We start from the raw sequence: 19,064 nt of genomic DNA, 5'->3' as shown, positions 1-19,064 counted from the left end.
CAGATAGTAATGAAGCTTATAACAGTTTTTTCTCCGTATTCTATGATTTGTTTTTGCAATGTTTTCAAACTAGAACATTTACTTCAAATAAAAATTCTAAATATGGGTGTGACTGGATGACAAAAGGAATAAAAATCTCAAGTAGGAATAAAAAGGAACTCCATAAAAAATCAAAGCAGACTTCTGACCCAAGTTTTCAAATGTAGTATAAAAACTACAAAAAGATCTTTAAAAGACTTGTATTTGCAGCAAAAAAAAAGTATATCTTCAAAAATCAAGCATTCCAATAACATTGCAAAAACAACATGGCAAGTAGTTAGGAAAGAGACTGGATTTATCTCAGATGGTTTTCATTGTAATGAGTTGTTAATTGGTGACAATAACATTGTAAAGGATCCAAGAGATATAGCTGAGGTTTTTAATGACCATTTTAGTAGTGTGGGGCAACAGTCTTCCATAGGGGGTTCAGTTCAGGATGCAATAAATTACATAAATAATGCAAAGATACAAAGCTTAACTTTTTCATTTAGTCCAATCACAAAAAGAGATATGATTAAGACTATAGCAGGCTTGTCGGCTAAACAGTCATCTGGATGGGATGAAATTCCAGTTTCATTAATTAAAGAAATTAGTAGTATCATTTTGAATCAATTTGTGTACATCTCAAATATTGTATTACATACTGGAGTTTTTCCTGACAAACTAAAATTTTCCAACATTTTTCCAATTTATAAGAAAAACTGTAATAGAAGTTTAGATAACTATAGACCAGTAGCACTTCTTCCATCATTTTCAAAAAATTTGGAGAAGATCATATTAAATCAAATGTTTACTCATTTAGAAAAGTATAATCTTATTAACGAAAAACAATTCGGTTTTAGACAGGGAAGATCAACCCAGATGGCAGTATTTGAGCTGGTGAGTGACTTATTGAGGGCCTTGGATGAATCGCAGACAACATTTGGAGTTTTCTGTGATTTGTCCAATGCTTTTGATTGTGTCAGCCACGAACTGCTGCTATCCAAAATGAGTTATTATGGATTTAGAGGCATAGCACATGACCTGTTTGAATCTTATCTGACAAAACGATTCCAAAGAGTTAAAATGTTCGATGATGACGGAATTGCTCACTTCTCAACTTGGAGGGAGGTTGTCTGTGGGGTGCCGCAGGGATCTATTTTAGGGCCAGTATTGTTTCTGTTATACATTAATGATTTGCCAATCAACATTAATACTCCACTTTACCTTTTTGCAGACGACACTACAGCAATAATTATGGGCCAAAACAAACAAATAACAAAAGTAGAGCTTTTAAATACTCTCCAAGAAATATCTGACTGGCTATCCAAAAACTGTCTTAGTTTGAATTGCTCCAAAACAAAAATCTTAGCTTTCACTTCTAACAATAGAAACAAACAAATAAATGAGGAATTCCTCATGCCAAATGAAGAACTTTGTGAAAATTCCCTTAGTGTGAACTTTCTAGGTTTTACGCTTCAGGACAATTTAAAATGGCATGATCAAATTCTGACCATACAAAAAAAACTTAATAAATCTCTTCATGCTATTAGAACTATTGCCAACATCTCAGATATAAAGACATGTCTTCAGGTTTATCATGGTTATTTTTTATCAATTGTTAGGTACAGCATCATCCTTTGGGGTGGGACATCAGTAATTGACAAGATATTCAAGTTACAAAAAGAGGCCATTCGAGCAATGTTTAAACTAAAATTTAGAAAATCATGTAAACAATATTTCAAAAATTCTAAACTATTAACTGTACCAGCTCTTTATATTTTTGAAGTTCTGAAATTCTTTAAAAAACATCAACAATATTTTTCAAATAACAGTCTGGGGACTCAGGGTACAAGAAACACAGACACTCTGCGGTACCCTAAACATCATAGATTGTCTCTTTTGGAGTAGGGTCCATATTACATGGCAATTAAACTGTTGAATCACCTTCCACCAGAGATAAAAAAAGAAAAAAAAAACTAACACATTAAAAAAAAAACTGGAAACTCATCTAGCTGCAACATGTCCTTATTATAAAGTGGACGATTTTGTTTTTAAATGAGCACATCTGTCGGAGTCAGGGGTGTTGTACTGTATACAGTATATTCTAATTTTTGTTAGACTATCCATTATATTTTATTTTTTAATAATTAATTGTAATAATTGTAATTGTAATTAATTGTAATAATTAATTTACACTCTAGTTATAATTGACATGCCATCTGTTACATGAGCTATGCTCAAATTTGTAATGTTTTTTATGGCAAATAAAGAGTTTGAGTTTTGAGTTTATATGTTATCATATTATTCTAGACAGATCATCATAGGTTCATGAGATTATGGTCATACATGTTTCCAATCATTGGAAAACCCTTCGATTGTGTAATACAATACAAAATAAAATAATACAAGTGCAGAAGGGCACGCCGAATGGGTGCCCAAATGGGTGCCCATTTGAGCCGTGTCCATATTTGTTAAAATAATAGTATTTACAGCAACTGGATAAAACATTTTACAATATTTATGTAGAAATATGTTTATGATTTAGAAAGTCATTAAGCTGGAAAACTGCAATGTACTGCAGACTTCAGAGAGGTTACTTCGATGTATTCATTCAGCTTAGTGAAAACGTAATTTATAGATATGTATAAAAATAAGAACTTGAACTCTTAGAGAGCCTTTGAATGTTATTAGACGAACGAAAAGGATTGTGCATGTTTACTAGCGCTACTCAGCAACAAAAACCATTTAATTTATCTCTAAAATATATATTCTTAAAGTGCACTGACCAGCAGCCTAAAAAAAAAAAACTATGTTTACCCATATAGTTACAAAATGGTCAAACTCGCATTGTGACATTTATAATTCGGCTTATTTTTCTCCAACATGTATAATTCATCTGCAGAAGAATTTTATTGTGTTCTTACCGTGTCTAAAAACATCCAAACACAGAAACCTTGCCTAAAATGGTACCTATCTTGACCTTGACAAATTATTTGCAGTGACCTATATTACGGACCGTGGCCCACTGGGTTGGTAATATTATTGAAAATAACACAACATTTTGGATGTAAAAAATGCCACCACCAAACTCTCTCTGGTCACCAACTCTCTGGTTTGTCAGTTACTCAGGCCGTAGCCTGAAGTAACCGTAGATCGTTCGATCTAATATTTGTGAGCTTCATTTATTACGCTCCCAATGAGTACCCCAATGAGATACCCAATGATGTTTACCCAATGAGTAAACACTATTTAAGCAGCTACTGTAATGCCAGAAAGGTTATATTCCTTTTAAACTAGATCCCATCATCCTTTATAAGATACATTGATTAACAATGTATGTAAACGTCAATATTTACGTAACAGCCAATTAAAATTATTTTTCCTTTTTGGAAATGCCACATTGCTTTGTCATTTGCATTCTTTGTTGCCACACGACCATATAAATGAGGAGGCCCCTAACGCCCCTAACAGTTCAAGAATAAAAGCCAACTTCACTTCAAGTATATTCCACTACACCTAACATTCCGTAGAGACAACTTTATGATATAACTTATATGAGACTTATATTATATTATTATGAAGTTGTGTTATATGAGATAACTTTTTAGGGAGAGGAGGGAAAATGCTTTTACGCACACAGGTAGCCAGCCTGTAGTGTGGAGACTCCTGAAAATTATCAGACTACTCACTAAAAAACCCCCTCTACTCTGTTGGACACAGACCTGGAATTGTTTGTAACATTACTTCAAGTCAGGCCAACATGTGACCTAAGCCCTCAGGGCTCGCACCGTTTCTGGCATTTAGATTCTTAATGACCTACACCGCATCCCGGTCAAGGTCGATCTTCTTGGCGCGGAGACACTCTTGCCAATCCAGTGAATACTTTAAAATGATTTGGATCTTGAATGATAGGTACTCTCGTTTTCAGGAGAAGGCCCTTAAAATGGTTCTTGGGCCGTGACAGACGGACAGAAATTGAGATGAGACTTGTTTCAGCTTCTTTAATGTATTACACGTAAAAATAACCCAAAAATTTATGATTCTGACAAAGCAATGTACAGACAATACTCTAATTTTATTTATATAGATTGATGACATAAAAATATGGCACTATATATTTCGGCATGAATAATTAGTCTAAAAACAGCTTGAAAGTTGAAAAATGTACCCTAGGGACATGTGATGGTCGTGAATTTTGAGACTTAAAAAATGTGAAAAAAATACCTAGAAAATATTTAAAACCAAATAAATGTGTGTAACATGTTGCCCCGTCCCAAAAAATATTAAAACCAACATATAATAGTATACTACAAATACAGTATCTACGAAGTAAAAGGCCAGGGACATCAAAACGTACATTTCAAAATTTTAACTTGTGAATGTCCAGTTTAGACTTAATATATCTCGAATCTTTTGATCTACTTGATGGAAGTTTGGCCAATGCCGGCTGACCGTGTCTGCGGCTAACCTCTCCTCTTGAACATGTTGTTTGTTGCGACAGTCTTTTATATGGGGGTTCACTCTATATAGTTCAGTAAAATAAGACATTGTGGTATGCAAAAGGTCGGGTAGTTCTGATTTTTTGATATGTTGTTAGTGTTGGGCCCATAACATAAAATCCAAGTTATCCACCTCGAGATACCACCGCGCGCCGCGGGGCGCGCCACTTGTTAACGAAATAGCAAAAATCTGACCATTCCATTATGGAATGTCAAATAATTTACTGAAAAATATTATTTATAGTTTACATGTACCTCTTGCTAATTGTATAAACTCATTGTTAGAAGCTGGAGTATTCCCAGACTTGTTGAAGGTCTCACAAGTTTGTCCAGTCTATAAGAAGGGTCCAAGAGATAAACCCCAAAGTTATCGTCCTATCTCAGTAATTCCGGTAATTGGTAAATTAATTGAAATCTTGGTCTTTGAACAGGTTAATGAGTATTTTGAGGAGAACAACTTGTTTAATATATCCCAATTTGGATTTAGAAAGGGAATGTCCACTATTGATGCTCTTGATAATCTAATTCGTCAGATTCATGGGGCATTTGAAAATAGGTTATTTGCTCAGGGCACTTTTTGTGACCTGAGCAAGGCGTTTGATTGTGTTGATTTTAAAATTCTTATAAACAAATTACAAAATTATGGGTTTCGAGGGCCATCTCTACAATTCTTTTCATCTTACCTAAACAATCGTAAACAAATAGTAATTATTAATGCCAATACGTCACAAGAAAAGAATGTAAAATGGGGCGTTCCCCAAGGCTCAGTCCTTGGTCCACTTTTATTTTTAATTTATTTTAATGACCTTCCATTGGCAGTAAAGAGTCAAACTATTCTTTATGCTGACGATACAACATTTTTTCATGTAAACCCCAACCTAACAGAACTAAAAAATCTTGTCCATGAAACAAAGCTAAAAGCATCAAATTGGTTTAATGCGAATGGATTTTTGCTTAATGAAGAAAAAACCCAAAACATGATTTTTACACTAAAACAAATCCCCACTATGTGTGATCTAAATAATAGCACAGCTGTAAAATTTTTGGGCCTTCAAATTGATAATCAACTCACATGGAATGCTCACATAGATTATTTATCTTCAAGATTGTCTCGTGTGGTGCATCTTTTAGATCGTCTGGTAAATCAGGTTCCTAAGAAATATGTAAGGACGGCCTATTTTGCGTACTTCCAGTCAATCATGAGATACGGATTGGTGCTTTGGAGTGGTAGTGGTAGAATAAAAGAAATTTTGATTCTCCAAAAAAGGGCTTTAAGAGCTATGACAGGGACACACCCTGATCATTGCAAACCTCTTTTTATAGATCTGCAAATTCAAACTGCAGTAAATTTGTTCATTTATGATCTGATTGTTTATATATTAAAAAACCCTGAATATCTTCAATTTAATAATCACAGTCACAACACTCGTTTTAAAAATACTGCGCTGTTAGAATCCCATCGTCTTAGTAAAACTAGTAATTGCCACATAATTTTATCAATTAAAGTGTATAATTCAGTAAAAAATAATATAAATTTTCATTCAATTAACAAATTTAAGGCTATGTTTTATAATTATCTACTTCAGAACCCTTTTTATAGTCTGGATGATTATTTTAAACTGGGAGAAATTGTCCTTTAGTTTGGTTTTAATTTCAGTTAAGAATGTGAATGGATTTGAATGTTAATTGTAATATTTGGCCTGTAAGAGTATTTTATTGTTTATTTTAAGACTTGGTTTGAAAACTGCAAATAGACTTTGTCAATGATATGTAAATGTATCCTTATGGCAAATAAAGATTGATTGATTGATTGATTGATTTGGATTAGGCTCAGAAATATTGATGTCATAGAAAAGGAGATCAAGAATAATTGGGAATCCCGATTTTAAATTACCACCACAACCTCAGCCGGGGTTTATCCAAAGATAAACTGATGGATGACATAGATTGAACACAGCGGCATCATTGACCTAGGATACTGCAATTAATTAGACAAACCATCCTTTTATGAAATAAAAAAAAAAATTGTTTGGCATGTGTTTAGTTGTGGTTGCGTGTGGGGGCGCTGATGTAGGCAAAATATCACTTTTATTTCAACTATAAATATCTTATACTTTTAATAAATCAATATGGGAAATTACGATGTAGGTTGATTCAATAGGTGGGTAATTATGACAGATATTAGAACTGATAACGGTATGAATTATTAACATAGATAATTACGTCACTAGCTTTACTAGCGTGTTTACTTTTTAAATTCCTTCAACATGTGACCAGTTCTTTTTTCAAATGAATGTTATTTTAACCAAACAGCTAATTCAAAACAAACTATATGTTATTGTTTTTACTTTTCTTTGTTTACTCTTATTTATTTAGCAATTGATTCAGTGCAATTGATACGTTTAATGATGTTAGGATACCAAATTAATATTATGTGTAGGCCTACTGTGAATTTTATTGGATAATATCGTTTTATTTTAGGTAGTATCTATTCAGACCTACTGGAAATTGTGTATAGTATGAGTAATTGAATTGTGGTGATAATAATTATGGAAGAGGCAGGTATGCGATGGAAGGTGGTATTGTTGACTAGGTCTATACACTTCTCAATTGACTATTACCATTGACTATTGGATTCTGAATTATTATATTAATAGTCAAAGCTATTACTCTCTACTGTAGGCTACTTATCAGTGTGTGAATCGGCGCAAATCTCACTTCAACGCTTTTCACATCGTCACAATTGCTGTTTTATTGTAAAATTATCGGATTTAAAATACATATCGTATAGGCCTATGATGGAATAAAACATATTTGGCCTCTCAACATTTGTTTACAAGATGATTTTAGCGAATTTCCTTATAGGGAAGCAGCTATTACCGTAGGTGGCACGGTAATACCTAGACCCGGGACCGATTTACTTTTTCATTTTGATGTCCCCAGAGGCCAAAAACACCATTCGTTCAAATTTTTATATATCTATATACCTATATATGTGTGTCCATTCGCACGATAACTTGAGTAATTTTCGTCCGATTTTGATGAAATTTGGTTTAAAGGTGTAAAGCGGGATTAAATTGAATGAGTTCGCGAACCAGCAAGATCGGACCATGGGAACGGGGCTTTACGGGGGGTTTTATGGGGTAAAAATTGGGCTTTCTCACTTTTGACCCTCAAAACACAAAATTTCCCGATTTCTCTTTAGACCTTTTTAAAGAGCTTAAAAAACAAATAATTTAGTATATAAAAGTATTTTTGTTCGATTATTAGTAACGGAGAAAATTAAAAAAATTGTACCTAAATTTAAAATTCCCATGTTATTCTTATGGAGAATATTGTCAAATGTTGTAGTTTGCTTGTTTATGAATATATTTTGATCAAACTTGGCAAATTTATTTATTTTGTACTAAGCTATCAATATTTTACTCAAGAACACACTTTATTAGTTTCCTTGTAGCAGCAAACCTAGGTACTCGTTAAACCTAATGTTATTAAAATATATTTAACTGAAAATAAATTCAGACAAATGGAAATTCGCTTAGTCGGCAGGTTTGCTGCGGCGGGGGTATTTCACATTAAAACTGCAAGAAAATATTTTGTCTTTATAAGTGTTAAAAAACTAGCTGTTCTCAATTGTACACAGTTTAACTGACTACTCCATTCCCGTACGTAGGAAAATAAATGAAAGTATGAATAAAAACACCCCCACCTCAGCAAATCTGCATACTAAGCAAATTTCCATTTGCTTGATTTGATTTTCACAAACCTATTAAATAACATTACGTTTAACTAGTACCTAGGTTTGCTGCTACAGAAAGGGTAATATAGTATACCGGTATCTTTTAATAAAATAATAATAGTATGATAAGAAACAAATATTTTTACTCAATTTTATAAAAATGTATCTATAAATAAGGAAAAAACAATAATTAAAAATCTTCGCTATTAGAATAATATGGGGATTTTTAATTTGCATTTTTTTTTATTTTCTCCGTAACCAATAACTGTAAAAAACATTTTTATGTAGGCTACTAAATTATTTGTTTTTTTTAAGCTCTACAAAATGGTTTGAAGATACATTGTAAAATTGTATCTTTTGAGGGTCAAAAATACAAAATACCCCCGTCGCAGCAAACCTGCATACTAAGCGAATTTCCATTTACCCGGCTTGATTTCTACTAAAATATTCCCTACAAATTTTCAGATTTGTTTCCTATTTAAATAACATTAATTTTAGTGAGTACTGTAGTTAGGTTTACTGCTACGGGGAAGATGTTGAGGTGTGTTTTATCAATTGAAATATTGATAGCTTAGTATGAAATAAACCAAATTGCCAAATTTGATTAAAATATATCCATAAACAAGCAAACTAGAACAGTTTATTTTTTCTCCATAAGAATAACATGGGAGTTTTAAATTTACAATTTTTTAATTTTTCTCCGTAGTCAATGAACATTCAAAAACACTTCAATATAATAAATTATTTGTTTTTTTAAGCTCTTCAAAATAGTCTAGAGAGAAATTTAGAAATTTAAAGTTTTTAGGGTCAAAAACGAGAAAAACCCATTTTTACCCCGTAAAACCCCCCATAAACCCCTGATCCCATGGTCCGATTATGCTGGTTCGCGAACTCGTTCGAATAAATGTAGGTTTACACGTTTGTACCAAATTTCATCAAAATCGGATCAATTTTGCTCGAGTTATCGCGCTAACGGACACATATATAAATATATATATATATATACAGGGTGGGGCAGAGTGGACTCCCTGATTTGATCGGTTAACTGTATAAAAACCATACAAGATTAATACAAAATTTTTTTATTTCTGAAATCTAAATACAGTGCCATTTATTTTTCATTAAGTTTTAAAAATGATATCATCCAGGTGAAGACCTTGACGAGCGATGCACATATTCAGCCGTTCAATGAAGTTTTCAAAAACTCTACGCAGCATATCTGGCATTATTCCAGTGATAACATCAACAATTGCTTCCTTAAGGGCTTCCAAGGTCCTTGGTCGAACTTTGTAAACCTCAGTTGCAGATTCGGTCGCCCGTACACTTGTAATCCATTTCCTTATGGTTTTAGCATCGGGAACACTATCATGACAATTCAAACCAAACCGTCTACGAAATGCACGCTGGGTCGCCACCACACTATCCTTATTTTTAAAGAATGTTTCGACTACAAAACCACGATGCTCGCCAGTCTACGGCATGGTGACTACTAACAATGGTGTCTTTCCCCCCACCACATGAAACCTCTCCCACTCTGCTAACTCGTGCGCACGCTCTTCAGCGACTGATTGAAACTAGGGAGTCCACTCTGCCCCACCCTGTATATATATATATGAATTTGAACGGATAGTGTTTTTGGCCTCTGGGGACCTCAAAACGAAAAAGTAAATCGGTCCCGGGTCTAGGTCTTACCATGAGACCTACGGTAATAGCTTATTCCCTATATGGGAAATTCGCTAAAAACTGTTCTTAACAAAAAACCTCATAAAGCAACTGTTCCCATGGCCTGATCATGCTTCGCGAACTCGTTCTAATAAATGTAGGTTTACATGCCGAAAAACAGACCTTCAAAATATACCTTCAAATTTTCAAAAAAGCCAGTTTTTATTGAAATTAGTTGGTATGTGATGGTCCTTATAATTCTTAACAACATAGTGCAATCCCCATTGCTTCAAAAATTACGGTTCAAAAGTTATTGTAACTTATGTTATTTTCCAATAAAAACCCATGAAAAAACAGAAAAATCAACGATGAATTTGCCAAAAAAAAAAAAATAACCGGTACTGATTAAAATTTGTCTGTTATGGTCCTTATAATTCTGAACAAAATAGTGCAACCCCCATTCCTGTAAAAAGTACGGTTCAAAAGTTAATGCAATTTTTGTGATTTTACCTATTAAATATCATATATGCTCTCATCGCTTACTCATGATAACGGTTGATGACAAGCTAATGGGAGACAGTGTGTGTCTGACTGCTGATACCGTTTATTTAACTGTAATTTTACTGCAATGGGGGTTTATTTAGAGTCAAAAGAACCTTAATATAGTACCTAGGCCTACTGAATTATAATCGAAATCGCAGAGCCATTTGTTTGAAAATCAGAATTTGCTGTTACTCTGTGGGAAAATCTCCATTAAATATATGAATAAAAAAAAAAAAAAATAATAAAAAACCACTAGAGCTATCATGGATTAGTAGGCCTACCCACATACCAAATTTCATCAAAATCGGACTACATGTGTAGTTTCTGTCCCTACAAATCCACATACACACTCATACATATACAGGCATCACTTCAAACACCACTTTTTCGAGTTCAGTGGGACCCATAATGGATATTTTCTACCTAAAACTCAAACTCGTAAGTTTTTGCGAAAACAATGCTTTCATACATATACACAGAGAGGGAGGAAGTTAAAGCACAGCTATCATGGACCTTAAATCCTACCACAAAGTCGACAGCATTAATAACTTAGCCTGAACTTAACGTGAATGTTGTTCTTTACTTTGATGGGTTCTTATTGTTTACAGGACTATTTCGCTTCGGGAGGACATTATAACTGAGGGAAACAACAGGCATGGTGTGATGAGCAATGCTAAAGTGTCAGAAGAAGAATATTTTGTAGCACCACCAGGCAACATTCCTCTAGAACCTCATGAATCACTTCAAAAAAATTTAAAACAATAAATTAGTAAGTAGAGGAACCTAAAAACTACCTGTATATCTGTTTAAAATGGTACCTAAATCAGAGTGGAGATGTGAATTATTTCTATAGGGAATTTCACTACAGGAGTACCGCAATTGAATAAATAAATTAATGAATAAATTAATTTACTTCCTATATTACAAAACACAGTACAATCATAATATAATTGTTGAGATATATAAACTGGTCACTTTTTCAAGTAGTGTGACCAGTTAAGTAAAAAATATTAATAAATAATCTATATTAATAAGCAAGCAGTTTTCTTTTTGGAGTCAAAATTTGATAACGGATGGACGGATTTAACATTTTAGGTGTCAAATTAAGAGAATTTTCCTTGTAGTTGTGCAAACACATCTAAGAATATTAAGAAAGGGCAAGACTTAAGTACACAGTAAACGGCTAAAATTTCAAACGGTGGCACTATCCGTCGACATTGAAACAAACTCAATTAACTTGGTTTACAACTAAACATGTGGGCATGTTTTGAAATAGTTCTTAAAGGTTAACCACAGACTGCAGGACTTATTACTTCCAGAGAAAAGCCGGAATTTATTATTTTTATTTAAATATCTGTTTACCGAGTCTGGCTCATAAATTTCATAGCAGGACTTTACAACAAATTGTTTGTAATACAGTAATTGAATTGATCTACCTTTCATCGTATTTTACTAAACTTGTCCTTGGCTCGCCCCCTGGCCCCAGTTTTTGATTGGGGGATTGTTGGAAATATCCTAGGAGAAAAATTCTGCTACTGGTTAAAATAATACAATAATAAGAAGTTGGTAAAATACTAAGCACTGTAGTCGAATTCAACTGAGGTGTTTTTGAATCAGAAATATTAAGGGGTGTTGATTTTCGGAAGGGGGGGGGGGTGTAAATTTTATACGCTTTTCTAAATCATTCCTTGGTTTTAAAACAAAGACTAGTAGGCCTAACTGTAAAAGATTTTAAGTCCATACTACGATGAAAGACAGTGGGCCAAGAACTGTTGAAGGGGGGGGGGGGGTTCAATTTTTTGTTGATGGGTACACATAACAAATTTTAAATATCTTTATTGTAGGGGGCTTATTAAATAGGGGCTTTGAGTTATCTTATATAATTAAAAAATTTGGTTTTTCTTTTCCGAGTTTGTTTGGATTTTCATGATTGAGGTCTCAAATTGAAGGTATGCACGCACAGATTTGTCATCAAGCATCGGCATATATTTATCTTTAATCCCATTCGGCTTATACGTAAACGAAATTTGCTCCCTATATATTTCTTATGGGAGTTATATTTGGTTTTTCTTTGCCGAGTTCGTTTGGCTCTTCTACCCGACCGATTTTCATGATTGAAGTCTCAAATTGAAGGTATGCACGCACAGATTTGCCATCAAGCATCAGCATATATTTATCTATAATCCCACTCGGTTTATACGTAAACTAAATTTACTCCCGATTTATTTCTTATGGGAGTTAAATTTGGTTTTTCTTTGCCGAGTTTGTTTGGCTCTTTTACCCGACCGATTTTCATGATTGAAGTCTCAAATTAAGTACGGTTTTTTTAGGGGTGAAGGGGTGTTTTTTCCCCTTTTTTTCAGAAAACGCCTCAAAGGGTTATGTAGAAAATTTAATTCCTGACCATGAAAATTCTTTCAATTCTTTTCTGGCTCGTACGGTTTTCGAGTTACAGCCGTAAAAAAGTGTTTTTTTTTCAGATGTCCGCCATTTTGGATCTTTGGGGGGATAAAAAATCTAGAAGTGGGTAAACATTTGTATCACCAGTGATTGAGTGAGTGTTTATGTTTTAAGGATGTAATGAAAGTAAAACCCCAGATTAATTACAAACAGAATAAAGGGTTTTATTCATCTTAAAACTGAACTATCAACAAGGAATTGCATTATAATGGAATATAAACAAAGCTGAGTATTTACTAATAACATATGACAATAAACATACTAGGAGTACGCTCCGAAGTCACGTATGAGAATGAACGAAGACCATTTCATACATAAAAATATGTTATTTAACAGTAGGCCTATCCACATTCATATCAGTTGATCAGCTGCTCAAGCAGTTTTAACTACATTAAGGCACTAACACCAAATCCATAATACTTTTTCACCAAAGCATTTTCTTTACTGTACTTTGGACTTGCGTCATTAAAGCAGGACCAGGAATCAGGGAGTTGGTATATGAAAGGGACCTTGGTGCAAGGTCATTAGGCTGGTTTGAGAAAATTCACTAAGGAACTATGTATAATCACTGAATGTATTTCGATGTATTTAAAAGCAGCAATATTGCTCGAAAATGCTAAATAATATTAGGTTTGTCAATCTATAGAAACTCCAACAATTACTTTGTGATGTTTCATTGCTCTACAACATTCAGAAATAAATTATAACAGTGAGAACCATTATACATTGAGGGTAAGGACATCCCTTACATGACCCATAAGAATTATAAACATTTCAAAATACAATAATTTAAACCTTTTAGGTGTTGCATGGGAGGAAACACTATTTTTGAACCATCAGATACTGCTGAATTTGTTGTGTGAATGATCAAACAAATGTTTACCCGAAACAGTTTTAAAACTTTATATATTTGGATTCACATTTTAATACATTTACCTACGACCGTTTATTAAAGCCGTTTCAGTTCAGTTGTTAGAATTTAAAAGTTTCTCATAACATCATAGTTTTCTCATAACACAGGTAACGGACCAATGAGGTTCAAGTCATGGTGGAAGGAAAATACATAGGTGTGCTATTCCCGTCATATTCTGACGTCACCCAGATTGCAAACGAAAAATCACCTAATTGTACAGTATTGCCATATTTAAATATATATATTTGTTTTTGATTTGATTGTTATTGTTTATATATTTTTGTTCTAAACGGTGAAATGGTGTTTGCAATCTTGGTGACTGTGACTTCAACAGCAAATGACGGGAATAGCACACCTTTGTATTTTCCTTCCACCATGGGTTCAACAAACTATTGAGATAGAGGAATTAAAATTGTAATGATTCGAACTAATCGGCTAATTTAATTGTCGAGTGGTGCTTAACAATCAGTGTTTGGTACAATGTTTCGTTGCATAATTTTCAGTGGCAATGATACTATAAACGAAAACATAACCTCTCTTCTTAGAAGTTATGAGTAGTGATTTTAAGTAATTATAAAAATGTCTTAGGTAAAGTGGTGTACGCAACTCGCGTAAATAGTGTTAACGACACTCGTAGAAGTTTTTAAAGCCCTCGCCAAGGGTCGTACCTTAAATTTTCTACTCGTGGCGTTAACACTGTATTTACGCATTCGTTACTACTGTAGCCCTACTACTTTACTTTACCATATCGTAAGATAGTCAGTATGTTGTAGAGATGGCAGCCAGGCTACCTTCATATATCCTTAATACAGGTGACATTTTCATCATCTGTCACCCCTGGCAAGGAAAGATGATCCCTAACATCTCTCTGGCATCTGAAGCCCTAGCCCACCAGTCACGGACTGGTGAGTCTCCAAGGACTACTCTGCAAGGGACTTATCAGGCAATCGTCTTCAGGGAACTTCCCGAGCTTTCCTGAGTTGGGTATCCATATGCCAATTCAGCTCATCCGTCTCAATGTTGGGACCTCAGTCGTCTTTGCCAGGCCACTTTTCAGGGTTACATCAAAAATCAAACTGTTGGGGACATTAGAAGTGCCGAATTTCAAGCCACATTGAAGATGCGTCCCACCATCTTCGGCATTTGACTGTTCCATGCCTAGGACTTTCGCCCACCACAGAAAGAAGCCACTGGGGTTTACTGGTGGAAACCCAAGATTGCAGGACCCCAGAGAATGTGCCTAGGGCTCTGACGAGCAGCGCAGCATGCCAGAAACCGGCCTGAAGGTAATGCTAGATCGGCAGAGCACAAGGCCCCCATGCGAGATGACCATGGTGATATCAACTGGAGTAACATCAGGTGCTGGAAGCAACTGTATCAGGACATCCAGAATAATCCTTGGGTGATAGGCTACAAGATTAAACAATTAAATCATTTGAGGTACAGTAAGTTTAGTTGTATTTATCATTGACTATTGATTTTATTCACTACATTCTCCCCTCCTAGATAGAGAATAGTCTTTCAGGTATTTGGAGGAAATCTGATTCTTGATGTTCGCCTCAGTGTTGCTTGACCATCACTTAAACTATTCAACTGGCCAGCTTTGGTCTGGCTGGTGTTTGGTTGAGATGGATAGACAGTTGGAAGCGACTGAACATGTGTGTTCAGTTGCTATTGTTTTGTCTGAGAGACGGTGTCTTCATTTATGGTCAAATGACATTCTTCCCTGATGTCAGCAAGCTCAGGTTCATCTACACTTTGCTCCGTACACTCTTCAGAACGGTTTGTGAGCTCAATGTCTCCTCTTGGAGCCAACTGTGTCTAAGAGACACTGTATTTTCTTCTCCGTTTGTTAGTCGTATTGTTGCGTAGTTAGGATTTACGTCAATCAGATCAACTTCGTCAACCAATGGATCATATTTACTTTGTCTTACATTTATTTTCAATCATAGGCCTACTTTTTGGGATTCAAGAAGCCAAGTTGGTAAGGACTGACCGTTTGAGGATTTTCTCGAATGAATAAACATCCGTTCATGTGGAGTCTGGTTTGTGGCTGTGCATAGAAGCGAACGAATAGCGTGCAGGGAATCATTTAATACAAGTTCCCAATTATGTACTGAAAGATTGCGACTTTTTAACAATAGTGTAATTGCTTTCCAAATTGTACCATTATACCGCTCGATTTGACCATTTCCTTGTGGGTTATATGGTGTGGTTCGGCTTGTCGCTACACCTTTTGAGTTTAAGAAATCTTTTAGTTCTCTTGACATGAATGATGCACCTCGATCAGTGTGAATAAAAGAAGGCAGACCGAATAAACAAAACAAATCACTGTGTTAGTCGTCATATTCTGGCACGGAAACGCAAATGGGAAGCGTGAAAATTCATCTACTATAGTCAGCAAGTACCTATTTTTAGAATTTGTCGGCAATGGTCCTTTGAAATCTATATTCAACCTTTCGAATGGAGCAGTTGCTTTTATAAGTGTTGTTTGTCGAGGTCTGTAAAAACGAGGTTTTATTTCCGCGCAGGTGGGACACAAAGCAGTCATTCTCTTTATTTCTTCCAAAGAGTATGGTAAATTTTGACTTCTCACCCAATGTGCCATCCTTGTGATTCCTGGATGACAAAGTTGAGCATGCAGTTGATGCAGCTTGTTTGAATTGGTTGATCCACAGACTCGGGATAAGGTACCAGCAACATTATTTTGTTTTCCCGGCCTGTAAATAATGTCATAACTACAGCATGCAAGCTCCAATCGCCACCTAAGTATTTTTTCATTCTTGATTTTGCTTGAGTGGGTGTTATCAAACATGAAGGACACAGATTTTTGGTCCGTAATGAGTTTGAAGTGTCAACCAATACGGAAATGTCGCCACTTTTTCAGAGCTTCGACAATAGCATTTAAGCTTCTTTTTCAACAGCAGAGTGTGTTCACCGATGTGTTGTTCACTTGATGATAAGGTTCTTGAGAAAAATGCAACAGGTCGACCGTTCTGGGAAAGACTTGCTGCAATTGAATGCTCGGATGCATCAGTTTCAACATCAAAGGGGATATCCTCATCAATAGCAGAAATAGCTGATTTGATTATTTCTTGCTTCAGATTTTCAAAGCTTGCGGCAGCCTGAGATGAAACTAGAAATGTTTTAGTTTGTATTAAACAATGGACTTTTTCTGAGTAATGGGGGACCCACTTTGAGTAGTGAGACAGCATACCTATCACCTATCACCTATTACCTATTACCTATACCTATTACCTATCAGCATATACATCTGCTTTTCAATGAAGCAGTGTCTGTAGGCAGCGGTAGATTCTGTAATGGTTTCAGTCTATCTTGATCGGGTCGGATGGTTTTATTACTTATCTCATATCCCAAGAGGTTATAATATAAACAAAGCTGAGTATTTACTAATAACATATGACAATAAACATATTAAACAATTAAATCATGTGAGGTAAGTTTAGTTGTATGCAAGGCGTATCAAAGAAGGTGTGTGCATAGTGACGTCAGTGCGAGTAAAACTTGTTTTATTTTACCAAATCATATGTTTTCTTGTAGGCTAATTTTCCAAAGACTTTCGAATGACAATCATTACGAATTAGCATTGAATATATAACACTATTTTAGCGTTTTATATCCAATATAGTGTTGTATTCAGTATTGAATATAGCCATAGTGTTATACAGTATATTCAATGGTGGGTAGTATTAGTATATAGCATTTTGATAGTGAGTACCTTTTAATCGAAAAACAGTAAAGCAGTAAATATTGTAACTGTGGCTGCCTTAACAGGCAACTTATTTTTAGGTGACAATATACAAATAGTTTTAAGTATAATACCTTTTTTCAGCTCCTACTTATGTTTTATATAATTGAAAATCTCTCATTTAAGTAGCCTTAGTGGAAAATAAATAGTTACAAATAAATGGGCAAGATTGTATTTACATATATTTAACAAAAACAGCACAAAATGGCATACCTATAGCTTAAGTTTATAACATTTTAATGACTTAAACTAAACATACAGTTTGGCCAAAACTTCTGTGCGCGCGGACAGGTCGCTAGCCCAACTAAAACTTACGGATACCGGTTATTTGCAGTGCTGGGGTAGGGGTGAGTGAGTACTATAGACAATAGACAATAGACAATTAATCTTTATTTACACATTCATTATGAATAGTAGTAGCGTCAACTACTAGTAGTACTAGAGTGAGTAGTAGTTATACCTTCCGCAAAAATTTGTTCGTTCTTCGTGACGTTCCAATCCAGAGAGCTGAAACCCTACTGGACTGAGGCTGTTTTAGGACTTAGTCCTCTTCAGCCAATAAAAGATTCGTGGCGGCTGAAGGATTAGGACGGTCGGGTGGTGTCCCAGCTCCCAGCCCCTAAATTAGCCCTCGCTCGGCTGCTCGGAGCTTTAACAATGAGTCACCCACTGGGCTCAATGCACAGTTGGTAAAATGTTTGTATATCACCATAATGTGTATTAAATAACGTCATTTTTGTAACCTGCATCAAATAACAAGAATATTGAGTCCAAACACAAAATCATTGCGATGATATTAAGCATACCACGACATGAAAACTGTCTATTATTTTAAAACCAAATGTATACTTAATATCGTCGCAATTATTTCGTGTTATATATATAACTAAATAGTGTTATACACAAATACTAGAAAAAAAACATTTGTCTAGTATTCGTGGTGTTATATATTCAATGCTAATTCGTAATGATTGTCATTCGAAAGTCTTTGGAAAGTTACAAGAAAACATATGATTTGGTAAAATAAAACACGTTTTACTCGCACTGACGTCATTATGCACACACCTTCTTTCATACGCCTTGAGTTGTATGTATCATTGACTATTGATTTTATTCACTACAAAGGATCAAAAATGGGAAAAACCAATATTTACCCCATAAACCCATAGTGGTGTTCCCATAGTCTGATCATGCTAGTTCGTGAACTTGTTTGAATAAACATAGGTTTATTTTTTCAAGTTTCCCGCTAACAGACAGATATATATATACAAATAACAAATATATATATATATAAACAAATACATAACAAATATATATATTGTAAGATAGGGGATTAACTCTATACCCACGGTGCTCATCTACGCAGACACTCTGTTCACATCTCTACACTTATCTGCACTTATCTGTCTACACTTAGTCAACCAGTTGGTGTGAACAGAGTTGAACAGTAGCATGAGC

The 19,064-nt window shown here is 34.7% G+C and overlaps 1 protein-coding gene across 1 annotated transcript in view; it reads left to right on the top strand.

Moving 5' to 3' along the window:
• The window catches only part of LOC128984066 (glutamyl-tRNA(Gln) amidotransferase subunit C, mitochondrial), a 48,626-nt gene extending 33,623 nt beyond the window's left edge, over positions 1 to 15,003 (top strand). Inside the window, exons 2-3 of the mRNA XM_054403352.1 lie at positions 11,073 to 11,233; positions 14,650 to 15,003. Of these exons, the coding sequence (XP_054259327.1) occupies positions 11,073 to 11,229 (157 nt within the window). The 3' untranslated portion in view covers positions 11,230 to 11,233; positions 14,650 to 15,003. The remainder of the gene's footprint in view (positions 1 to 11,072; positions 11,234 to 14,649) is intronic.
• The last annotated feature ends 4,061 nt before the right edge of the window (positions 15,004 to 19,064 follow it).

The sequence above is a fragment of the Macrosteles quadrilineatus genome, unplaced genomic scaffold (genome assembly GCF_028750875.1).
Source record: "Macrosteles quadrilineatus isolate MER2022 unplaced genomic scaffold, UCM_ALF_1.0 Scaffold_1__1_contigs__length_201487025, whole genome shotgun sequence".
NCBI classification, from domain to species: domain Eukaryota; kingdom Metazoa; phylum Arthropoda; class Insecta; order Hemiptera; family Cicadellidae; genus Macrosteles; species Macrosteles quadrilineatus.
Note: the sequence above shows the minus strand (reverse complement) of the source record. Positions and strands in the feature narration are given on the sequence as shown.